Source organism: Mus musculus, chromosome 2 (assembly GCF_000001635.26).
Source record: "Mus musculus strain C57BL/6J chromosome 2, GRCm38.p6 C57BL/6J".
NCBI classification, from domain to species: Eukaryota; Metazoa; Chordata; class Mammalia; order Rodentia; family Muridae; genus Mus; species Mus musculus.
In genome coordinates this window covers 71,452,940-71,479,022 of record NC_000068.7, presented here as the reverse complement: position 1 = coordinate 71,479,022, position 26,083 = coordinate 71,452,940, and the positions used below count along the sequence as shown (strand labels likewise).

The 26,083-nt window shown below is 45.9% G+C and overlaps 1 protein-coding gene across 20 annotated transcripts in view; it reads right to left on the bottom strand.

Moving 5' to 3' along the window:
* Nucleotides 1-25,742, bottom strand: part of Metap1d (methionyl aminopeptidase type 1D (mitochondrial)) — a 71,914-nt gene extending 46,172 nt beyond the window's left edge. For 11 of the 20 annotated variants that reach the window (XR_001783161.2, XR_001783162.2, XR_003953688.1 and 8 more), the window contains exon 1: nt 25,625-25,742. Coding sequence is in view for 8 of the 20 variants with exons in the window: in XM_017319186.1 (XP_017174675.1) it covers nt 25,625-25,664 (40 nt within the window). In the remaining 12 variants the exon portion in view is untranslated. The remainder of the gene's footprint in view (nt 1-25,624) is intronic. The other 9 variants (XM_030251949.1, XM_030251950.1, XM_030251948.1 and 6 more) reach the window with 6 other exon arrangements.
* Between the last annotated feature and the right edge of the window lie 341 nt (nt 25,743-26,083).

Below are 26,083 nucleotides of genomic sequence, written 5' to 3'. Positions count from 1 at the left end.
AGACCCTGTCTCAAATAATAAAGTGGAGAGTGACTGGGGAAGATCTTTGATTTGATTTCTGGGCTTTACATATATGTGCCCACACATGCACAAGCATACACATACCTTACACCTACATGACCAATTTCCAGTACCTCCTCCAAAAAGAAAGAAAGAAAGAAAAAGAGAGAGAGAGAGAGAGAGAGAGAGAGAAAGGAAAGGAAAGGAAAGGAAAGGAAAGGAAAGGAAAGGAAAGGAAAGGAAAGGAAAGGAAAGGAAAGGAAAGGAATACTCTTGCTTAAAAGCTTGTGGCAGACACAGTGGTGCGTGCCTATAATCTCAGCATAGGAAGACTGCTGTGTGGTTGAGGCCAGCCTAGGCTACAGAGACTTCCCAGCTAGCCAGACTACAGAGTAGCCCTGTCACCAAACAAACAAAACTAGAAAACAGAAAGATCTCAACAAATATGGTTACAGGTAAGAGCACGGTATGAGGAGGAAGAAGCAGTGGTATTGCTCATGAGAAACAGGAGGGAGAAAGTCAGGAAAGTGGACACCTACAACATCCATAGCACAATGGTCTGGCATCTCCAATAGACAAACCACAAAGGAAATAAAGAGGCAGGAGAAAGAACCTAATGACTAATCACATTCACTAATGAGTGGCTGTGTTTCCTTTTAGACCTAGCAACCATTCTATGAAAAGACAATCAAGAAAATCTAGACATTGACATAATGGTTACGAAGAATATTCTCAAAGACAGTAGGGTTTAATGATGGTACATGTGTGAATATATACATTACACAATACACACATACACACAGTGTGTGGTAGTGTGTAGTGTATGTGTTTGTGTGTTCACATGTGTGTGGGATCACACTTCTATGGAGGCATACATGCACATCTGTGCATGAAAAACTCAAGGTTGATGTTGGATGTCTTCCTTAATTGCTCTCCATTTCATTTTTTTAAGGATTTACTTTTATTTTTGTGTATGTATATGTGTATGTGCATATGCATATGCATGCAGTGCCTGTGGAGGCCAGAAGAGGGCATCAGATTCCCTGGAGCTTGAATTACAGGCATTTGTGAGCCATTTCCAGTGGGGGTGCTGGGAGCTGACCTCTGGTTCTTTGCCAGAGCAACAAGTGCTCTGAGCTTCTGACCCATATCTCCAGCCCCTATTGTATTGAGGCAGGGTCCCTCACTGAACCTGAGCTTGCCAATTCCTCCTAGGCTAGCTAGTCTCTGCTTCCTGAGTGCTGGGATTACAAATAGCTGCAATGCCTGGATTTTATGGGGGTTCTAGGGATCCTAACTCCAGCCCTCTCCCTTGAGCTGCAAGTAACCACTGAGCCATTGTCCCAGCCCCTATAATAATACGTATTTTAAAGTACACATATTCTAATATATTAGAGATGCCTACTAAAATATTTACAGACATAATAACACACCTAACACTGCATGCACACAATATTTACTGGGAAGGGGTATAGGGAGCAGATGTGTGTATAGATGGTTGAGATTACAATGGCTTGTGGAATTTCCTTTTTTTATTGTTTTGTTTGTTTGTTTGTTTGTTTGTTTGTTTTTAGGGGCTCAACAAAAACTTTTAATTACATTTCAAAGATTTCACACAGTGCAACAGTGAATATTCCCAGCTAATCTCCTCGAGTCCATGTCTATCGAATGCTGAATGTGCATTCTTTCCCATGTGCCTGCATCCAGCCTTCCTGTCTTGCCGAGTTTCTGATTTGTGTTATGGACCAACGGGTCGAAATTTCTAGCTGTTTTGGTCTCCAGTTTTGGAAAAATGGCCGCCCACTAGCCCATCTTCACCAAGGCCAATCCTGGTCCCTGACCTTGGGAAGTAGGCGTCTCAATGGGTATGCCTTTACCTTTATATCCATAGTCCTTTCAAACAGAAGGGGAAAGAAGGAAAGGGAGAAAGAACAAGAAAATCAAGCTGGGAAGAAGTAACCTGAGGCATGAAAGGCAGGAGGAACCTATGTCCACACTCTGCCCCGTAAGGAAAGACCAAAGAAGAACAGAGACCTCCAGTCACAAAAGTCTTCATAGGAAAAGCTTGAAGGGGGGTGGGGGGCTTGCTCTACTGTATTGATAGCCTTACTCTCAGTAAAGTGCAGGAAGTGGGGCCCGGCAGCATCCTGTAAACCTGGAACTCGGGAGGTGAAGGAAGAGCAACAGTTCAAGGCTATCCTCTGCTGCATAGTGAATTCAAACCCAGCCTGGGACGTATGAGACCCTGTCTCAAAAAACAAGCAAACAAACTGCTGAGACAAATAAAAGAAGACAGCTCAGAAGGAGACAAATAGACCACAGGGAGTAGCAGGAAGTGGTAAGTATGACCAGAGTTCAGACTCAGGAAGAAGAGCACTCTCTTGGCATCTCAGATCTTAACTTTTAGTGTACTGTCCAAGTACCAGGGTCCATGCCTCAGTCTCACCTTTAAAATACATGATCACTAGCTTTCATACGTTTGCTTCAAATTCCACTAGAATCAAACTTACTCTTTGAACCCTTCAAGATTAGCATGCACAAATATACGTGCTTGTGGGCCCGGTGTATCTTAAAATGAGCTGCCTCAGGCTGTAAGAGAGAGCTTGGCATGGTGATAAAGTGGAGGTGTTTATGGCCAAATCTCTGGGTCTGGCTGAAAACCGAGAGCCATTTTTTTATTTGATAGGACTTTAATATAGGGATACAGTAGTGTCACCTGCTTAATGTTGGTGAGGATCATGTATCAGGAGGCACCAGCCTTTGCCATGGTGAGGGTCTGGAGGCCAACTTTTTTCTGACCAGGAGGTCATTGGCTGGGCTTCCTGGCTTTGGTTTCTCTCAGCCCCTCTCATTTGTAAAGATGTCCTTGGCATCCAGGATTGGTAATGGTCTCAGCAGGTAACCTGAGACCATTATGAGGTGGGTGTTTTCTCTGGCTACATTTATATTCCTCCCCTTTTTGGTACTAACCCAAGTGTTCTTAATTTGAATTAAGAGTGATTAAAGTAGAGATACACAGGTCCTTGGTAAGCACAGCCAAGCGCTATAGCTGGAACGCAGGGCTTGACGTATGCTAGGCAGGCCCTCTGGCACTAGGCTGCAACTTCAGCCAACGTTTCATTATAGAAAATATCAAACATATGCAGACTGGGAGGATTTTACAGCAAACACTCACACTTACCTCCTGGGCTCTCCTACATTTCATTGGACTCCATCTTTAGGGCATCTCCACATCCTGCCACCTACCTATCAGCCCACCTTTTCTGCTGTTCTGCCCTTAACTCCTGACCCTTCTGGCCTCCCAGATGCTCCACCCAGCTTTTCTTGTCCCTCTTTCAGAGTGCACTTCAAATAAAACTGAAGAGTAAGAGCGGCTTGCCACACGTTAGCCTTCGTGTCCTTGAACTGGAAGGCTCCGACTCATACTTACAGGCCAGTACGCAGGGGTGGGAGGTAAATTATCACAGCACACGCAGGCACAAATCCTAAGCGCACCATCTGGTGAGTTCTGGCCAACATCCGGCTCTGTTCCCCCCATCCCAGCACCCCCACCTCACAGGACCCTTGGAAGTGGGGATCTGATGCTGCCACAGGAGGACAGGGCCTGGAGTGACTGTAACAGTTCCCAGTGGGATGACGCCGCTGAGGGAGTCATTCTTTTTCTCAGATCACAGTAACATGAGAGAAAAACTCCAGCCCCTGAGCAGTCACCGTAGCGGTTTTCCTACTTGACTGTGTACCAAATCTTCATTTCAAAACTTCTACATTAAACTGAAATGAAATTCATGACTTCTGACTGGTTCTAAGCAAGGAGACTTTTTTCCATAACCTTTTATCAAGGCAAAACCTACAAGAATAACTAGTATAGAGGAAAATAATGATGAATGCATTTAAAAGAGACTAAAAATAATTCACATAGGGAATGCAATTATGTTTAATTACATTGGCTGGTAATATTCACCCTGCAATCTTAAAGACAAGTGCTTGAAACATACTCCATGCTAGGAAAAGCCCCTGTCAGTTACACAGCTAAAAAGTATATATTTGCTTAATATCGGGATTTTCATGATTCCAAATGTAACGCAATCCAGGTTTCAGAAATTAATGACTATTATTTCTTAGGCATGCAAGCAAACCGGGAAGAATATCAAGGATATTCTTCGGCTATCCGAAAACTACCAACAAACACCATCTCTTCTCTTATTTGTTTAATAACTGCTGTCACTCTTTGGTAAGCAGCAATCAGAAGATGTCAAACAAATTCTGCCTTTGCTGTGAGTCCTGATAGATGCCTCTGCTTGTTTTTATTAAAAACAAAACAAAACAAAACTGTTCCCTGCAGTAATTACCAAGCCTGGCGAAGTGGGGGCACTGCTGGGATGTGCAGCAGCCCGTGGGCAAGCAGAGATGCCGGGAGGAAACCACAGAGCAAATGTGAGTGCCGGAACACATTTTTCTCTGGCTCCCTTGGGGATCCTGTGACTCTGAGTCTTGGATTCCCTTAAAGGGAAAAGCAGGAGTACTCGTGGGGGCAGGGTGGGATCATGTTTATCAGTCACAACAGTTCATCTGGGCCCAGGTCCAGGTAGTCTGCATGTCTAAATTTGATGAAATATAGGCGCCACCAGGTAACAGTAGTGGTCACGGAGCTTGCCAGAAACCTGTAACTCAAAACTAAAAAATGAAATTAAAAGACTACTTAGGCAGGCAATTTCTTTCTTCGGGATGCAATAATTGCAAACTACAAAGTGGAAAGAACAGACAATGCTTTGTGTGTATTTTTAAGGCTTCTTCCTAATGTAACGCAACATCTGGGCCAGAAAAACATATATAAATATTTTCCAACTTGCATTTCAATATGGAACTGGGATGTGTCAGCAGGCCTGCCCTCCCTTCCTTCTTTCCTCACAGTCTGGACAGTTGGGCCTGTGGCGGGAGCAGAGGCCGGGGAGGTCTCGGGTGTATCCGGAGGGCAGGTACATGGGGCAGTGGTTAGGGAGCAACAGACTGACCCTGTCCTGTCAATAAACCTTAACCCCTACCCTCAGGCCCCGAGCTGCCTCGTCCCTGTCTAGGCTTTTCTGTAATTGCTCTAAAAATGACTCTTCAGTTAAAAGTACCTTTGTGTAAACACCCCACAGGAACTGACAGTCATCAGAACTAGCACTCAGTCCTGGTTTTTAAGAAGTACAAGGAAACTCTTTCATTATGGTGGGACTCTGAAAAAGAGGATTTCAACTGACAATACTCAAGGATCTTTAGCTTTCCCTGCAGGTGACATCAATTTTGACTTTTAAGACTGTTTACAATGAAACGTGAAATCTTTTGATTAAGTTATTTGAGAGTAAAGGCGGAGAAGTGATTCCCCCTCCAGAACCTGACTGCTGTTCTTCTAAGCATCCTACAGAGTTGAAGTCTCCTGTCTCTTTCCAGTCCATGAGACCTCTCTAGAAATTCTAAAAAGGATCCATGTCCTTCTTACCTACACATGAAAGTGCAAACAAACAGATAACTGAAACACGGAGTTGCCAAGTTCTGGAGTAAAAGTTTATGCTATTGATGCTTGAAACAGGCTCAAAGTAACCCAGGCTACACTTGGATTTTCAGTGTAGCTGACGGTGACCTTGAACTTCTGATCTTCTTTCTTCCACCTCCCAGCATGGATACCCACACTGCAGGCATGAGCCACCACACCTGGTTTGTATGGTGTTGGGGATTGTACACAGAGCTTTGTGCAAGGCTGGGCAAGCACCCCACCCACGAGTTACACCTCCAAGCCCCTGCTGTGGTTGTTTTCATTTCTATTTGGTATTATTGTATATATGTGTATATATGATACATACGTGTACATGGGAATGCATGAAAGCATGTATCGTGGTGCACGTGTGGAGGTCACAGGACAACTCCCAGGGGTCAGCTTTCTCCTTCTTGTAAGGACTGAACTCAGGTTATCAGGCTTGTGAGACAAGCACATTTACCTACTCAGTCATCTTGCTAACCCTGTTGTTTTTCAGTAACAGATCAATTCAGTCTTGCAGAAAAGAACAAAATACATTTTCATCGTTTGTGGCTTCATATGTGTGTGTGTATAAATTTATATCAACATAATTTTTGACTCCCTGGAAGCAATTCTCAGAGCCACTAAATTATTACTTTCCTACTGACAAAACAGGAAAGCCATTTGTTGTCAATTTTACAAAAGGCAACCAGACCTCAATTTTGCAAATCTCGGGTTCTCTTCTGATTGAGTATAGGCTAATTTCTGCCATTTAAAATGATTTATTTAAACAGCTCAAATTAAATAATTCTCCAGTGATTTTTGTTGTTATTCCTGAGGTACCGGGGACTACACATGCTGCAAGCACTCCAGTCCTAGCTGGGTCCCCCCAGTGTTCTCTCACCCACTCGCTCACTCTCTTTCTCTCTTTTTTTTTTCCAAGAGTTGGGTCTGGGTGGGGTGGTGGTGGTAGAGGGAGGGGGTTTTTGGAGGGGAAACCAGGAAAAGGGATAACATTTGAAATGTAAATAAAGAAAATATCTAATTAAAGAAAGGAAGGAAGGAAGGAAGGAAGGAAGAAAGAAAGAAAGAAAGAAAGAAAGAAAGAAAGAAAGAAAGAAAGAAAGAAAGGAAGGAAGGAAGAAAGGAAGAAAGAAAGAAAAAAAAAGAGTTGGGTATCATTAAGTTGTTCATCCCAGGCAGGCTATAAACTTGAGATCCTCCTACTTCAGCCTCCCAAGAAACTGGGATTATAGTCCTCTACCATCCAGTCTGGTGCTCTGGCTAGTTTCATGTAAACTTAGCACAAGCTAGAAGCATATCTAGAAAAAGTGAATCTCGGTTGAGAAGATGCCTATATAAGTTTGGCCAATAGGCAAATCTGTGGGGGGCTTCCTTGCTTGGTGACTGATGTGGGTAGGCCAAGTCCATTGTGTACGGTGCAATCCCTGACTAGGTGGTCCTGGATTCTATGAGCAGGCAGAGCAAGCCATGAGGAGCCAGTAAGCAGCACCCATCTATGGTCCCTGTGTCCGATCCTGCCTCTAGGTTCCTGCCCTGACTTCCCTGGATGATGCACTCTAAGCTGTACAATGACATAAACGCTTTCCCTCCCCAACTTGCTTTTGGGTGTGATGTTTTATCGCAGCTATAGAAATGTAACTAAGGGGGAGCTGGAGAGATGGCTCAGCGGTTAAGAGCACTGACTGCTCTTCTGAAGGTTCCTGAGTTCAAATCCCAGCAACCACATGGTGGCTCACAACCGTCCCTAATGAGATCTGATGCCCTTTTCTGGAGTGTCTGAAGACAGCTACAGTGTACTTACATATAATAAATAAATAAATCTTTAAAAAAAGAAAAATAATTAAGACACCTGGCTCCCTAGGGATACACTACTAAGTACTAGCAACATAAAAGAAAGTCTCCTTTGCTAGTCTATTTTCTCAGTAGTGCACTGTAGCATTGAAGTGTCCCTTGTATGCCCATGTGTTAAAGGCATGGCCATCAGCCTGTGGTGGTACTGGGTTGTAATAGAAGTGGTGGCCGTCTGTAAAGATGTTTGGTTATTGAGGATGTGTGCTTAAATGACATATTGGCACTTGTGTGTAATGAGCATACTAAAAGAAAATGCCTTTAGACATGTAAAAATGGCTTAGTCAAGATCCCCTAATGCTGCACCTGATAACCAGAACCCAGTGAGATCACTCAGTCAAGATAACTAGACACAGTCCTAGAGCCCCACGACACCCGCTGGGCCGTATAAGGAGAGACCAAGAGCAGTGCTCTGCTTACACACTTGGAGAGACACCACTTTGACCTGCCCTGTGGCTGGAGAGTCTACCCCAGGATCTTGATCCTCAAATCAGAAACGTCTGTCTGAGACTGGACCTGACCTTTAGCTATGACACGTCACCTATGACACAGGTGAGCAGCTTTGGGGAGATAGGCTTAAGACCTTAGTTAGGAATTTAAAGTGTGAACCTTCTGTAGTGACTTTAGCATAATGAAATATACCTTGTTATGCAAGCTGTGAGTATCTACCTTCCTGCTTGAGACACTGTGGTAGTTTGAATGAGAATGGGTCCCATAGCTATCAATATATTTGAATGTTTGCTCTGCATTTTGTGGAGCTGTTTGGTAAGGATTAGGGGATTAGCTGTTTGGTAGGATTACCTTGTTGGAGGTGTGTACTGGGAGTGAGCTCTGAGGTTTCAAAAGCCCATGCCATTCCCAGTTAGTGTTCTTTCTCTCTCTCTCCCTCTCCCTCTCCTGTCCTCCCCCCTCCCTCTCCCCCTCCCACCCATCTCTGCTTCATGGTTGTTGTAAGCTCTCAACTACTGCCCTGGAAGCACACCTGCCTGCCTGCTGCTGCCATGCTCCCTGTCATGACGGTAATGGACTCACCCTGGAGACCTGTTGTGTCCTCTCACTTAAAACCTGACCCTTGCCCCAGGGCCCCCCACGATCTCAACATCTTAGGACTTTGACACACTGCTCTTCTAACTTCAGTAATCTTGTTCTTCACTACCATCAACCTTTAGGGCTTCTAAAATGTCGCCTTGTCTGATCCTTTAAGACCCCAGTGGGTGGCTTAACTCTGGGTCCCACATTCACTGATCACAGCCCTTCTCATTTGCTGCCATTGCTCTCCCACTCTGCACCTTCCCCTGGGCTGCAAGTTTCCAGGGGACAAGGAATGCTTTATCACTGCAAAAAGGCTTAAGGACTTGAAGTTTCTATCAAGTTAAAACCCTCAGAGCTATTTAGTTGGTCACCTGCCCTGGGTACAGGAAAAAGCCTGAAAACTAGATCAAAGTTACCCCCGCAGAAGTATAAAACTGGAGCGAAATGAAAGAAGACAGAATATATCTAAGAACAGTATTGCTGCCTGAGATGTATAAAAACTCATTTCAGAGGCCAGGGACCTAAGCACATACCCACTTTTACTGCTTCTCATTTGTTTGCTTATTTACTTACTTACCTTTGAGATGCTGGAGACAGAACCGAGAGACAAACACCAAGCAAGTGCTCTCCCACTGAGCTATATACCCTGAGCCCTGCATCTCTTACAGAAGAAGGCCGGCGCCTACAAGGTCAGAGAAAACAGGAGAAGAGACCACAGGATATAGAAAAAATCCAGAGCTAAAGTGCTCATGATGGGTGTTAAATGGCTTGCAGAGCCAAGGCAATGGAATAGTGTTCATGCAGCGCAGAGAAGTGAGGTTTCTGAGGAACCAGCTGGTATCACCAGAACTCCAGTAAGAGAAAGTGAAGCTAGAATGACAAATGGATGAATTGCTCAAAACAGAAGTCAGCTAGGCAGTTATGGCGCACACCTTTAGTCCAGTGCTTAGGAGGCAGAGAGGCAGAGGCAGAGGCAGAGAGGCAGAGGCAGAGGCAGAGGCAGAGGCAGAGGCAGAGGCAGAGGCAGAGGCAGAGGCAGAGGCAGAGGCAGAGGCAGAGGCAGAGGCAGAGGCAGAGAGGCAGAGGCAGAGAGGCAGAGGCAGAGGCAGAGGCAGAGGCAGAGGCAGAGGCAGAGAGGCAGAGGCAGAGAGGCAGAGGCAGAGGCAGAGGCAGAGAGGCAGAGGCAGAGAGGCAGAGGCAGAGAGGCAGAGGCAGAGAGGCAGAGGCAGAGAGGCAGAGGCAGAGAGGCAGAGGCAGAGAGGCAGAGGCAGAGAGGCAGAGGTAGAGAGGCAGAGGTAGAGAGGCAGAGGCAGAGAGGCAGAGGCAGAGAGGCAGAGGCAGAGAGGCAGAGGCAGAGGTAGAGAGGCAGAGGTAGAGAGGCAGAGGCAGAGAGGCAGAGGCAGAGAGGCAGAGGCAGAGAGGCAGAGGCAGAGAGGCAGAGGCAGAGAGGCAGAGGCAGAGAGGCATAGGCAGAGAGGCAGAGGCAGAGAGGCAGAGGCAGAGGCAGAGAGGCAGAGGCAGAGAGGCAGAGGCAGAGAGGCAGAGGCAGAGGCAGAGAGGCAGAGAGGCAGAGGCAGAGAGGCAGAGGCAGAGAGGCAGAGGCAAAGAGGCAGAGAGGCAGAGGCAGAGAGGCAGAGGCAGAGAGGCAGAGGCAGAGATTGCAGAGGCAGAGGCAGAGGCAGAGGCAGAGGCAGAGGCAGATGGATCTCTCTCTGAGTTGAAGGCCAACCTGGTCTGCAGAGTGAGTTCCAGGTTAGCCAGGGTTACTCAGGGAAACCTGTCTCCAAAAACAAAATAAAACAAAGCAAGCAAACAAACAAAAAACCCCACAGAAGTTCCCAGATCTTAAAAGACACAAAGCGGGACTACCACCCTTTGACCATTCTGATCTAACACAAGGGAATTAGTCTCAGGAGAGGGTGAAATGGGAAGCCTTGACTAGAGAATGCTAAGATGGGCATGGGGCACAATGGTGGGGGCCAGGCTGACATACTTTCCAGACCCTGTTTGACTGTTTTCTAAATACGCATTTTTAGAGATGGAACCAAATAATTGAGCTAAAGCTGAGTTTGTACCGCAGGTAGAACGTGTGTCTACTACAACCAGGGCTTAGTACTTCCCCAGTACTTAAAATACAAACATAAAAAGTTGAAAAGCCAGTTATAAACAAGCAATACCTTTAAGTCTTTTTTTAAAATTTGATTTTATGCATTTGGGTGTTCTTCCTGAGTGTGCCTGTGTGACACACGCATGCAGCGCCCATGGGGGTCAGTAGAGGCCATCAGATCACGTGGAACTGGAGATACAAATAGTTGTGAGTAGCCATGTGGGTGCAGGAATTGAATATGGGTCCAGTGCTCTTAACTGTTTAGCCAGCGACTCAGTCCACAAACACCCTAATTTTTTTTTTTTTTTTTTTTTTTTGGTTTTTCGAGACAGGGTTTCTCTGTGTAGCCCTGGCTGTCCTGGAACTCACTCTGTAGACCAGGTTAGCCTCGAACTCAGAAATCCGCCTGCCTCTGCCTCCCAAGTGCTGGGATTAAAGGTGTGCACCACCACTGCCCGGCCAACACCCTAATTTTTAAGATAAGTGGCAAGCACCCATAGTCATCATAGGGAATACTTTCCAACTTCTTGGTTGGGGCATGTCATATTTAAAATATTCATGAAATGGGACTGAGGCTACATCTTGGTTGGGAGAGTGACTGGCTGGCATACATGAGGCCATCACACAAAACAAGCCAGTGAAATTACCAACAATTTGATACATTTGGGGCATCCTAAAATAATCTCAATGTTATATAATATGTGAAGTGTAAGCCTTTTTGTTTTTAATTGTGCTAAGGATTGGCCCCAAGGCCTCATGAATGCTAGATAAGTACTGTACTACTGAAGCACCCTCTCATCCTTATAAACATGCTTGTTGTGATAGATTTATGTCAGAGAAGCATGCTTCATGGCCCTGTCCCCCTCCCATGGTCAGCCTCTGAGGTTGAGTGGCTGCCTCCTCTTCCGGAGTTCTCATGCTCACACATGTGGTCTCTTTCCCAGGCAGACGTGTCTCTGCTGCACCTCACATCAGAGAGCTTGCCACACATTAGCTGCTTCGTGTCTTCACCTACTCCTTTCTGCTCTCATCCTGTCTCTTAGGACTGCCTCCCCACCCTCCACTTGTAACCTGCTCACTCTTTGTCTCTGGCTGACTGGGCCTTTCTGTCTGCCTCCTAGGGTTCTCATCTCCTCAGACTCCTGAGACTCCTCACCTCTCCTGCCACGTTCTCTAACTCCTGACCTGAGTCCTAATTTGACCGTTGCTTAGAAAATCTGTTAAGGTGGTTGAGGAGACAATTGCAGCAGATGTGTAAATGAGGGCTATGGGGAGACCAGGTGGCCAGCCCGGGGTTCCCAGGCTTCTGCGGCAGGAGGGGGTGAGCTGGAACTAAAGGAAGGGGCCAGGGAAGCCTCGGCCAGAGGCCCAGTCCTGCTGCTCAACAGCCGGAGTGCCCACACAGGGGTGGCCTGGATAGGCCCTGAGAGTTGCCAGTTGGACATACTGACCTAGACAATAATTAGGTCACGTTCAAGGTCTGCTGCACAGAACAGCAAGGAAGACCGTTTCGAACACAGCCAAATCTCACCCTCACAGATCTTACTCCTACGTTTTCTGGATTTGTTGACACGGTAAGAATTGAAAGGCAAATCCAACCAGGATCTGAAAGTTGTGACACACAGAACCTTGGACTGAATGCTCTTTGATGTGCTTTTGGAAGGGACCCAGGTATTTGGTGAACGCAGGGGATCTAGTAGGCATGCCTGATGAGGATCTGATGAGGATCTGCGCTGGGAAGGAACTGAAGATCAAGGTCAGGAGTGATTAATATACACGCAGGAAGTCATCAACATGGAAGCAATATGAATCTCATTAAATCTTCAATAGCTTCCTATTGCCTGAAGGAATGGAGTGGTATTCTAATGATTAAAGCAATATCATTAAAGTAGAAAACAGCATTAGAAAATTAATCTGGCCCTTTTAAAAGAAGCTACCATCAAGCACTAACTACCAAACCTTCCAAGGGTGCCCTTAGCTGTGAATTTTCTTTAACACACTTGTCTCCTCCTCCCTGGCTGAAAGGCCAGGCTGAAACTCACTGGTGATGGAGGCACTTGAGGCCCTTGCCGCCAACCCCCCCCCCCCCCCCCTTCTCTAACCTAGTTAACAGATGAAGCCATCTCATTGCGGCTCCCTAGCTGTCTCCAGTGCCCTGCCTCCAGCGTTCACTGGCCCATGCAGCCTGCTCCTGCTGTGGCCCTCACTGATCGCAGTGCCCCACACTCCCCTCTGTAAACCCCTCCCCAGCACCTGCTGTGCACAGAGCTTTCAGGGGACATGACCAAGGAAGACGACAGGGAGGGGGAGGAGTTGTGCCTTCTATGGTTCCTCTCCACCCAGCAGCATCCAGGCGTCTGTCCATCCACAGAGGCTCTGACCAGGTGCCCCTCCATTGCTCATATAATTCTATCTGATCTTACAGGAAAATCATATCGTACTGTGATACAGACAGGGTATGTGAGGCCACCAAGGCAGAGTTACACAGGCTGGACTGAGAAAATCTGAGCTTGTTATACAGACTCTGCGTGTAAGATGTGAAGTTATTATCCCAAGGTGACACTTCAATGATTGGTCAACATCCTTTTTTATATGTAAGAGAAATTTCTTTCTTTCTTTCTTTCTTTCTTTCTTTCTTTCTTTCTTTCTTTCTTTCTCTCTCTCTCTCTCTCTCTCTCTCTCTCTCTCTCTCTCTCTCTTCCTTTTTTGAGATGGGGGTCTCTTACATGGGTGGTTCTCAACCTTCTTAATGCTGTGACCCTTTAATATAGTTCTTCGTATTGTGATTACCCCTAACCATAAAATTATTTTGTTGCTACTTCATAACTGTAATTTTGATACTGTTATGAGTCATCTGGTATGTGACCCCCAAAAGGGGTAACAGTCCACAGGTTGAGAACCACTGTTCTGCATAGTCCTGGGACTAAGTATGTAGATCAGGCAGGTCCTAATCTCAAACTCACAGAGATCTGCCTGCCTTTGCCTCTGCCTCCCGAGTGCTGGAATTAAAGTCCAGCATCACCATTCCCAACTCTGTAAAAGAAATCTTCAAAGACCATAGTCTCTATCAGTGGCTTCCACAAGAACAAAGAGCAACTTTAGAAATAACTACTGGTGTATAGTATCTGAGATGAAATATTCCCTCCTACAGGAGGAGGGAAACCTAAGGCTCGGGAAACTTGAAGTTACGGGGTTCCCGGGCCCCACTGACCTTTGCAATAGCAATGAGCAAGTTCCGGGGAAAGGCGTACCTTCCACGGAACTGCCCACCTGTCAGGCAGGAAGCTCCAGAGATGACTGTCACCCACGATGGGCTGAGCCATTATTAGGGATGTTTTTTGAGCCAGTTGGGCTCCTGTAGGGAACCCCAATAAGCTCACTGGTTTACAAACCTGGGCTTGGCTGGAACGGTTTCTTTGTTCCGTCACTAGTGACCTATCTGAGATGAATAGACGTTTGTTCATCTCTCCCCAGGGAGGTAAAAGAAAATCACACAAGGCAGTGTGGGGAACAATCACTTTAGAGAGGCTTACTATTAGGCATAGAGATGGCTCCGTGGGTAAAGGTGGCTCGCCAAGTCTGCTGAGCTGAATTCAATCCCCAGGACCCACGTGGTAGAAGAAAAGGACTGACTCCTGCAAGTTGTCCACTGGCCTCTACATGTGCTCTGTGGTACACATGTCCTTCCATACCCACACTCTTTCATGCACATGCATAAGTGAGTGTTCAAAAATTAAGTGAGAGGGAAATGCTTACTCTTTCTATCTAAATGGTGAGGTTGCTTGCTTGTTTGTTTTGAGGCAGGGTTTCATGTAGCCTGGGCCTGAGTTGCTATGTAACTGAGAAGAATCTTGAACTTTTGATCCTCTTGCCTCCAGCTTCCCTGAACTAGGGTCACGGGTAGAGGCCACCTCACCAGTCTATGGTTGGCTGGGGATCAAACCTAGTGCTTTGTGCATGCAGGTATACTACCGACTGAATGACATCCTCAGCTCCTAAGTGGTGAGACCTTTATATATTCCTAAACGTATAATCCTACTACATAGGCCTCAAGGTTTTGATCCTCCTGCCTTAGCTTTCCAAGTGCTAGGGTTACTAGTGTATACCACCAATGTCATAATATCTTAGATAAACACTGCCACGATGAATAGCGATCACAGGCTTACTCTGTTCTACACATTGTGTCAGGTGATGCTATAGTAGCCAACCTCCAAGATGGTCCCCAATGCCAGTGTTCTGGTATGGACACCCTGGTCCTGTTCCATGCCCCAGTGTATCGTGTGATGAATAGCATCTGACAGAAGTAATGTGAAGTGCAGCTTGGTGAACACAGACTGGTTTTTGCTGTAGTTATTTGTCACTAATTCCATGTTGTGATGACTATGGAATTAGAGTCTCTTAGGAAAACAAAACAGTAGCTGGGCACGGTAGAACTCATCTGTAGTCCCAGCATTTGGGGGCCTGAGGTAAGAGAATTATGAGTTCAAGAACAGCCTGGGATAAGAAATAAGTCTCTAGCCCACAGCACAACTATAACCTTTTGACCCTGGGAGCCAGAGGCGCCCAGTTAAGTGCTGAACCCTGTAAGTAAGGTCCTCCAACTCTGGCTGGTAAATGTTTGTCAATTGTACCCTAGTGTCTGAGAGTCATTTGTTACACCATGATAATCAGTATTGCTATATAGATATTATTTACTTATTCCCCCCCCACCATGCCCCCCATCTTCCACCCCCACCCTGAGACAGGGCTTCTCTGTTTAGACTTGTTTACTTATGTATATGGGTGCTTTTATGCCTGTATACTTATACACCAGAAGAGGGTATTAGATCTCATGGGGCTACAGTTACACAATTGTGAGCTGACTTATGGGTGCTGGGAATTGAACTCAGGAGCTCTAGAAGAACAGCTAATGCCCATAAACACTGGGCCATCTACCCAGCCCTATTTTTCTTTTAAACACAGGGTCTCATGTAGCCTAGGCTAGCCTCCAACTTGGCATGCATCCCACAAAGGACAGAGTACTGGCTTAGCTACTACATCCAGTCATCCGGGCTCAATGATGCTAGGACAGAGGCCCGGACTTCACATATGGTAGGTGAGCACTCGCCACGCTGAACTACATCCCTAGTTAGCCCAGGCATGATTTCTTTAAACATTTTCAGTATCCCAGGAGGGCAGTGGATGTTCCCCACCATTTTATAAATGAACTCACAGAGGTAAACCAAGGCACCCCAATACATAACTAGTATAACTAGGAAGTGCAGAATGAGAGCTAATGCAAAGCAGCCTGATTGAGAACCAATATTTTTAGCTACTTTTACAGCCTGCCTCCTACTCTGTGTGTGTGTGTGTGTGTGTGTGTGTGTGTGTGTGTGTGTGTGTGTGTGGTGGGGGGTATATTGGGGATTAAATTCATGTTAGGTTAAATTTTCTACCATGAGCAGTGCATCTCCCTAGGTCTCACAGCACTTTTATAATCGGGAATTATAGTGGGAAGTACTTTTACCCCTGGAAAAAGAAGCTCTCTCTTCCTTCACTGTCTCAGAGGCAGAGGCTGCCTCTCCAGTTCCAGGGACTTCTTTGCTCTTTCTTCCGTTCTTCAGGTCTTCTGTTTCTAGGAGGCCTCCTGGTTCCTGGGCTCTCTCTCTCCAGTGGTTCTCCTCTTCCTTACCATTTTCTTTCTTTCCCTGCCTCTACATATGGCCATTCTCTGTTTCAAAAACAAAGCGAGGGCTGGAGAGATGACTCAGCAGTTAAGAGCACTGGCTGCTCATCCAGAGGACCCAGGTTCCATTCCAAGCACTCACATGGCAGCTCACAGTCGTCTGTAAATCCAGTCCCAGATGATCTGATGCCCCTCTTCTGGACTCAGTGAGCACTGAATACATACAGTGCACAGGTAAGCAAAATACCCACACACTTAATCAATTCTTCTCATTAGTGATAACAAGGGCTGGGAAGATAGCTCAGTCAGTAAGTGTTTGCTGCATGAAAGTGTGAGGACCTGAGTTCAGATCCCAGCACTTACCTCAAAGGCTGGGCACGGTGGTACATTTGTCATCCTAGCAATGGGGATATAAATCCCTGGGGCACACAAGCTACTCATCCCAGCCAAACTGGTGAGCTCCAAGTTTAGTGAGAGTCCCTGTCTCAAAAAATACGGAGAAGAATAATTGAGGAAGACATGGGATGTGAACCTCTGGCCTCCTTGAGCTTGTGCACACAATGTGCACACTCAGGTAAACAAGTGTACACACATGTGGGACATAAAACCATGCCAGGACGTTTGGTAAGGTAGAGCAGGTCGAGACCCAGAGACCCTGTGGGCACACACCTGAGGCTTAGGTGACTCTCAGCTTCCCGCCACACTCCTGACTTGGAACATGTGCCATGCTTCTTGCAGAAAAGACCTTAGTCAGGTAGGCCCAAAACAGAGTTCTCCATGCTAACAAGGTACCTAGAGACCCGGAGGGCTTAGCCGATACGCTTCCCTTCCCAGACATTCCTCCCTGCAAAAGGTATTTAATCTCAGACCCACTCTGAGAAGTGGGATATGGTTTTCCGAATCCATTTTCCACCATGACAATAAACTGGAACCATGGACTGTCTCTTTTTATCAAGATCTGCTGTGGGGAGCCATGAAGGAGGCCTTCACCTACAGAGCTGCAGCCTAATCTCCTGTAGAAGGCCTCTCTGCGCTCCCAGTCACAACCACCACCAAGCCTGCATCCACCAAGATAAGGACAATCATCCCTACTGGGACAAGCCGGAGCTCCCCTCCCCACCCTACCCCCACACCCGGCCCCAGGCTAGACACTGTCTGTAGCTTGTTCCCCCAACCCCCAACTCTGTTCTCAGCTCTTCCGTGATTCCCAGAGGTACCTGGATGTCTGAGAACCCCATGGCGCTGGCCTCATCGCAGGTCCGGGGACCCCCCCCCCAACCAGCTTTCTCATGTCTCAGACTTCACTCCCCCCCCCCCCGCCCCCCCAGAGCGGTGCCTTGGAGCTTCCCTGTGGGATAAGCACAGTCAAACTTTCTGAGTTCTACCTCCCCAAGCGGCCAGGCCCAGTGAATGCAGACCTACAACCCTACACACACCACACAGCCAGTGCTGGTTCAGCATACCTGTAAGCTAGCACCCAGGACACCAAGCAAGAGAATCACAAGTTCAAGACCGGCCTGGGCTCAGTAGTAAGAGCAGATCTCAAAAAACAGAACCATACACGCCCACAAAAATCATATAGATAAATGTCCTGAGCATCATTACTCATCTTTGCAAGTAAGCAGAAATAATACAAACATCCATCAGCAAGCAAAGGAATAAACAGAACATAATCTCTCTATAGTCTAATAATAAATGCACTCTACGCATAGAAGTATGCATAATCTGGTAATATGTAGTGATGTTCAGTAAAGGAATACAGTCCTGGCAAACGCCTGAAAAAATCATGCTAAGTGTAAGAGGCCAAGCACACAAGACGACATATTACATAATTCCAAGTACATGAAAGGTCCAAAGCCTAAGGATGTGGCTCAGTTGGTCAAGGGCTTTCCTAGCATACACAACCTTCTGGATTTGATCCCAAGTATGGCATGAACTAGGCATGGTGACGCAGTAGTAATCCTAGCCTTTGGAAGCTAGACACAGGAAGATTCAAAGTTCTAAGTCACCTTTAGCTACATATTAAGTTCGGGGCCAGCCAGGGCCACACGAGAGCCCACCAAACAGAAGCAGGAAGCTTAAGGTTGCTGAGTGTTAGAAGGGACGGGCAAGCTGAGAACTGGTGGTAACAGGTTCTTGATGAAACTATGGATTGTGGTGATGGTTGTATAACTTGGTGAATATATTAAAAACCACTCCATTATACCAAATAGGTGAATGGTAATGGTTGTCAATTCATCTCAAGAAGATTCTTCTTTTAGCAAGAGGAAGTCTCCCCCCACCTACAACTAAAAAAAAAAAAAACAAAATATATACAGTTCTCTACAATGACCAATCACAAGTTTCTTCTCCTCTTCCTCTTCCTCCTCTTTCTTCTTTTCCTAAAAATTTGCACCACATCTCTGTGTACTCTTAGTGGCCGAATTCACTCACTTTTACTTAGTTGCACCCAAACTTCCTCCTGAGAAGTCTTCCTGACTTGGCTCTCCGTCTGTCCATCCCTTCTTTGCCCCCAGGTGGCTCCTTCTCCTCCCTCTGCATCCCCAGGGACCCTGCGGATGCTGCTGCTCTCACCACTGCTCTGATTCTGCACTGTCATCTGACAGACTGCAAAGGTCTTCTCCAATACAGTCAGTCCTTGAACAGTAGATTAAAATGGAGACACCCTCTCATTTCTCTGTCTACAATCAGCGCCTACTTGATGACCATCAGTTGGTCATCAGTTTCTTTTCCATGACAGATTCTGACTCGGCTTCATCTCCTGTGAATCCTTTACACAGATCCTCTCTCTAAATCCTCTAAACACTTCCTGACTGTTCCTGTGTCCTGGAGGTGTGTCTCCCACCACTCTGACTTGACACCTCTGGAGTGCTCTCCTCTCCTGTGGCTGACTGCCTTCACATCCTTCAGGACCAACCTAGTTCATGTCTCCTTTCCATGAGGTAACAAGTCCAGCTCCCAACTCCCTTCCCTCACTCTGTTCCAGGAGCACCACCATGTCATGCTGTGCTGTGGGACACAGGACTTTGAGGCGTGTCCCTCCAGTAAGACTCATTACTGTTTGGCAGAGTCCAAAGTCACCTCAATGAAGATACTCCAGGCTCTCCCTGCCACCTGAATTCTCATCTTTGGACAACCTCCATCCCCACCCCCAAGACATGGTCTCTTTATGTAGCTCTGACTGTCCTGAAATTTACTATGTAGACCAGGCTGGCCTCCAACTCACAACGATCCTCCTGTCTCTGCCTTCCAAGAGTGCCTCACTATGAACTTTTTCTGGCTTGGGCACTTCCTTTTCTTCTTCAAACCATAAGCTTCTCCTGCTTCCAGGTTTTCAAAACACAGCTTTAAACAGAGGAGTTTCTGCTCTTCTGAAGCTGGTGGCCTGGGCCATATATAATTCATTCTCCTCTTGCCAGATGCATGCCTCTTTTCTCCCGTTCTTCTAGAATACCCATCTGGAAAATCCCACCCAATCCAGCTTGTTACCTCATCCCCACCCTTCATCCCACAGACAAGGTCTCATTTAGCCCTGGCTGGCCTTGAACTTACAGAGATCCAAGTCTCATTTAGCCCTGGCTGGCCTTGAACTCACAGAGACCCACCTGCCTCTGGAGTATTGTGTGCACCAGCATATCCAGCCTTTCCGTCTCTGTGCTTCTATCCACAGGGTGAAACATACTTGGAGGAAATCACACAGTATCAAAGGCTGGGCCACTACAGATCACGGTCATTTCAGTGAGCCTCAGCTGTTGGGCAATCCTCCTCCTCATTGGTGGCCAGCTTCTTATACTACTTCTTAATTCTCTACCTCATCTCATCTGTCATCTCCAAAGCAATGGAAAGAAAGAAATGTAAGTCAACAACAGCAAGAGGCTTCCTCGGTTTTCTGCTATCGAGTCCATCTACTCGTCCTCACTACCCTCTGGAACAGGAGCCGGCCCGTCTTCCCCATTCTCATGGGCGTGCCTCAGTCCACGCGCATGTCCTCAACCTCCCCTGCGGCTGCTCCCGAGCTCTCCCTCGTCCTGCCTGCCACATTAACCCAGCAGCTCTTGCAGAGTTTTAGACAAGAAGCTCTGTCCCTCCTCTGCCTGACAAAGCCTTCTTTGTGCCGGCAGCTCAGGCACAGGCTAGCCACCATTGGTGACTCCGTCTCTTGAGTCTCTACCTGATGGTCCTCTGCCAGTTGCTGTGACTTGAATCAGTCTTCCTGCTGCAGGAACTGGCTGCCGAGTCTGAGTCCCTCAAGGACTGTGAATGGTGAGAATAAGAACCTTATATTTCAAGACCAGGACATTGTCACTGGCATCCCCAGTACCTGGATTCCTTCTGTGTTTCCACAACATTTGAGTCAAACCTTTTTCCTTTTCTCAATAACTTGTGCATTAACACTTTGTGGCAAAGAATATAGTCATATTTTTTTGATTTTAGAAATATTAAATTCTCTATTGGCATGAGTTGCCAAGTTTTACCCTATCTCACATGTATCTGGGTTGGGTTGATTTTTTTTTGTTTGTTTTTTTTTGTTGTTGTTTTTTTGGTTGTTGCTTTATGCATATTTATAAAAATAAAAATAAAGATATCTTAAATCCAAAGCATCAAATTTAATTACTGAATCAAACTTACTAATTACACACTCTGAACTTCAATAACTTTATTGTATCTCCTTGTCACCTTCTAAGCCTCCAGTGTGACTGTGGTTTTTATCTATTTTTCCTTTTTATTTCTAATAGCTCTTGCCTCTGCATCTCAACACATTCTTTGATTCACTATTAATAACTTTATTGTAGCACCATTAACCAGCCACTTTCCATTCATTCATTCAAAAAGAAATCTTCACTGAATCTTACATATCAGACATTATTCTGGGCGCTTGACACACGTCAGAGAACAAAGGGAACTCAAGTCCCGTCGCTCTTACATTCTGCAGGGGACGGGCACCACACAATCAGCTTTCCGAGGAACCAAGAAGGGCAGGGTGCTGTATGCAGGGTGCTGTGTGCAGGGCCTTCGAGGCCATACAAGCATCTGACCTTCACTCTGAGGGCTTTAAGCAAAAGAGAACGACATGATCTGATTTACATTTTATAAGATCCGCCAGGCTGCTATGTTCACAATGAAATACAGAAGGCAGGGATGGAGACAGAGACACCAGTACCAAGCATTAATCCAAGGAAAGCACGGCACTGGTTAAAGCTGGGTGGTAACCGTAGGAGAGAGAGGGAACATAGCTTGTTTTCTGGGTGTGTGTGTTTTTTTTTTTATTATTGTTTTTATCATTGTGTTGTTTTGGACAGGTTTCTCTGTGTAATGTGACAGTGCCCCAGATCTCAGCACAACTGACTATAGGATGGAAGCTCCATTCAGGCTGTAAAATTCAGCACATAGACAGCACCACCAGCCAAAACTACAACAGAGGCCTGATCCAGCAGAGTCCATAGTTCCAGGAAAGTCTATAAACGTACTAACCTTGCTTTCTAGCTTCTGTAATTCTGCTTCTGGCTAACTGTTCTTTTTAACTGAATTATGTCAACCCAGAACATGGTTTTTGTGGTTAAAAGCTCACCCTGAGAAAGGCTCAGTGCTACACTGGTTTCCCAAACACCCAGTGTACTTGCTAGAGGGCTAATAAACACTTTCTATTGGCTTAAACCCATGCCCGAGCAGTCTTCTCTGCTGAATACTCCACTACAGTAACAGCCTGGCTGTCCTAGAACTCACTTTCTAGACCAGACTGGCTTGGAACTCACAGAGATTCACCCGACTCAGAATATTGTTTTTGAGACAATGTCTCATTCTGTAACCCCAGGCTAGCCTAGAACTCACTATGTAGTCCATCTCCCTGCCTCCCAAGAGCTAGGATTAAAGGCCTGTGCCACCACCGCTTGGTGCAACAAGATTTCTTAAACGGATTTCTATACAAAGTAAACACTGAAAGAGAAAGAAGAAATGAGGGTGATACAAAGCAACGTGACTTGTGATGGAAGTGACTGTACTGGCTAGTTTTATGTAACCCTGACATGTGCTACCACCTTTTGAGACAGGGGAACCTCAGTTGAAAAAAATATCTCCATATTATCAAGCTAAAGCCAATCTTGTAAGGCATTTCTTAATTAGTGACTGATGGGGGAGGTCCCAGCCCATTGTGGGTGGGGCACCGCTGGGCCAGTCAGTAGTCCTGGGTTCTATAAGAAAGAAGGCCGAGCAAGCCACAGGGAGCAAACCAGTAAACACCACCCCACCACGGCCTCTGCATCAGCTCCTGTCTCCAGGTCCTGCCCTGTTTGCATTTCTGCCCAGACTTCCTTTGATGATGAACAAGGCTGTGAAGGCATAAGTAAGTCAAATAAATCACAGTGAGTTATAGTTCTCTATTTGTCTACAATGCATGAGCTCTCAGATCCTAACAACCCTCTTCTATCACACAGCATAGCAACCAGGCAATGCAGAGGACAGTGAGCCTTTAAGAGAAAACAAATTTAATCACCTCCCAGATTTCTGCTCCGTAAAACCTCCCCAGATGTGGCATTGGAAAGTGAGCCCGTGCACCAGCTGACTGCTTGGCTAAGTCAGAGAACAGAGGTTTGATCTGCAAGCAGCTGGAAAAGAACACAACACTCCACAGAATCTATCAGGCTAAGCTGCTGCAGGCTGCAAGCTGAACTGATTCCAGGGTTTGCAGGGCTGGTACAAGTAGGAGCTCCAGTTCACGTCCAGAGCCAACACACTTCCCTGAGCGAACCTCACCAAGCCTCCCCGACAGCATGCAACTGAGATCCCAGAAAGTCTAGGCTTAGGAGTTAAGAATCATGCCTGTTAACAGAGCAAGAGAGGACAAATCCCATCTAGCTGGCTGCTAGTCTTTGTAAATGAAGTTTTATTAGAACACAGCTATGTTCACTTGTACTTGGCAGAGTTGTGTAATTGTAACAGAGAATATTGCTCACAAAAGTCTAAGATACTATCTGACCTTTACTGAGTTCTACATTGGAGTAAGACCTCTGGTATTTCCCCTAAAAATAAAGGCACCCCCCCAAAAAAAAATCTGTTCTAACAAAGATAACACCAAGTGTGGGAGAACCAAACTACCTGCCTAATACTCAACATATTTTAAAGAAAAAAAATCAACATAATCTCCAAAAGATACCAGTCATTGTGTTACATATATAATTATGTTACATGAGCTGTGAAGCAGGAAAGTGTAGCCAATCAATTATCACCACCATCATCACCACCATCATCAAATAAGACAGACTGTGGGGAAACTCTGATTTCAAGTGTTTAAAATAGCCGTTACGGGGCTAGAGAGATGGTTCCGTGGTTAAAAGCACTTACTGCTCTTCCAGAGGATCTGGCCAGTTGGATTCTCATAACCTGTATCTTATGGCTCACAACTGCCTATAATTTCAGTTCCAGGGGATATGACTCCCTCTGGCCTCCTCAGGTACCTGCACATATGTGGTGCACGTAAACTCAAGATGGATTACATGCATGCACATAAATAAAAAATAAATCTTTTTTTAAAAAGTTGTTATGTTTACTGGGTGTGGCAGCACATGCTTGGAAATGGCAGAAGGACCAGGAATTCAAGCCCGCCCTACACAAGACCCTGTCTCATAAAATAAAATGTAACAATTGTTACAAGAGCATGACTGGGAAATCTGAACAGAGAAACTGACAGAGAAATGCCCAGTATGACGGGTGGTTTACACCACTAATCTCAACACACGGTGGTAGAGGCGGAAGGACCAGGAGTTCAAGGCTACAGGAGATTCTGTCTTAAAACAAATAAATAGCTAAATAGAAATTCTAAAAATAAGTACAATATACAAGACAATGAGTAGGATTCTCAGTCTTTCTGTCTTTCTTTTCTTCCTTCTTTGTTCCTTCCTTCCTTCCTTTTTTTCTTTCTTTCTCCTCTTATGGAGCAGGGGAACCCCAAACCAAGGCTTATGGGTGCTAACCACTGAGCTATACTCCCTAGGCACAGTTTTCAGAGATACATAGGCAAAAGAATCTACAAATAAAGTGATATACCTAGGACATCCTTTAAAATAATACCATCGTGGGAGGCACTGTGGCTGGGGTGGAGAAGTGAGTGTCTCTACACACATGATTTGTGAGCAGACAATGTGTATGCAGAGTTTGCCGCTCTGTTGTGTGTTTGAAATTTCTCCTATGAAGAACATTTCAAAGGCTAAAAAAAGAAAATCTAATCTTCACATGAACAAGTTGTATTAAATGTACAAGATCATTCAAGTGATGAGAAGTTCTGGGTACACACAGAATGACCAGAGTCATCTTTGCCAAAAACCTCTAAGATATGTAGCACTATATTTTGAGTGCTTTGGAAAATATGGGCATTTCATAAAAACTGAATATTTTATTTCACAAAGCCGTGAATCGTGTATGTCATTCTCTGTATGTATTATATTAGATACACATATACACACAAATATAACTACACAAATATATGAGTATCTGATTTCACAAAGGGGGGGCTGTATTGAGCTAAACTGGGCTGGTGAGATGGTTCAGTGGGTAAAGCCTGAACCAAGCCTCATGGTCTGAAAAACAGATAATGGGAGAACTCCCACAAGTTCTCCTATGACCCTGTGACCTTTGTATGCACACCTTGGCACCTGTTTGAGCATACACCAGACAAACAAATATATGTAATTTTAATGTCCTACAACTTGCTTTTTCCAAATATTCCAAATAATATATTTTTGTGGACACCATTCCATGTCAACGTCAAACTTTTTTACACACCCTTAGATACACACAAATAAGTTGGTATCTGACTTCACAAAAGGGGATTGTATTAAGTTAAGCTGGACTGGTGAGATGGCTCGGAAGGTATATAATACGTGCTGAGTATTGCTCTGAAAATATTTACCTCCTAAAACCGTTCCTATGTGCCTGGCACTTAAATTGTATCTAAAGTCGTTGGTGTTCCTTTTTTTTTTTTTCGTCCTTCTTGAACCTATTTTTGAGTTCTTGCTAGCAAAGAATCCGAACCTAGTACTAATTCAACAACGATTCGCCGGAAACGCATCTGTTTGGAATGCCCCTGACATCGTTAGCTCTCCTAAGTCATCATGACTGTCATCACCTTTTACAAGTTTCTCAAAAAGGCATGCCAATCCAACAGCTCTAAACCGAGTGTTCCGGCGCATTTCACCGTCGTCGCTGGTAGATACGTCTGCAACACTAACCACACAAGTAAAGAGAGGGAAGAAAACTTCAGGTAACGACCCACAAATCTCAAGAACTAAGCACTCAAGCAACATGGTAAGAAGAGGACAAACGTGTGTCTGTTTCTGCAGCGTGCCAACGTGTATGGTATACGCGGGTCCGACTGAAAGTACGCACGTGCGTACCAAGCCCACGCGCGGACGTGTCTCTGGGCGCGTAGCCCTGGAGCGGTCGTATGCCGATCGCTTACCTCCACGGACGAGCAGGGGGACGCCGATGGGCGCCGCCATGTTGGCTCCGGTCACGTGGCCAAGAGAGCCTCGCAGCTCCGCCCACTGGAGTAGCCGCGCTCTCAAAGCCCAGAAGCGCTGAAGCAGTGGGAGGCGAGTGCGCGCGCGCGCGTGAGCTGGCTTGCAGGAGCCCGGGCTAGCGAGTGCCTCTGGTGTCGAGGCCAGCAGCTCCGTCTGCGGCCAGCTCGCTTCCACCAGGAGAGGCTGGCTCCGGCCGCAGTTCTCTCTCTGAGCTTCCAGACCCATCAGGGATGGAAGAAAGTCGTCATGTAAGTGTAGCCTCCAGTATTTATAGAATCACCATTTTGGTGCATGGATACGTGAAGTTGGGCGAGAGGAAAAAAAAAACAAACAAACAAACACAATTTAGTGTGCAACAAAGCACTTTCATCGCCTTTCATTCGGTTACAAATCATTTC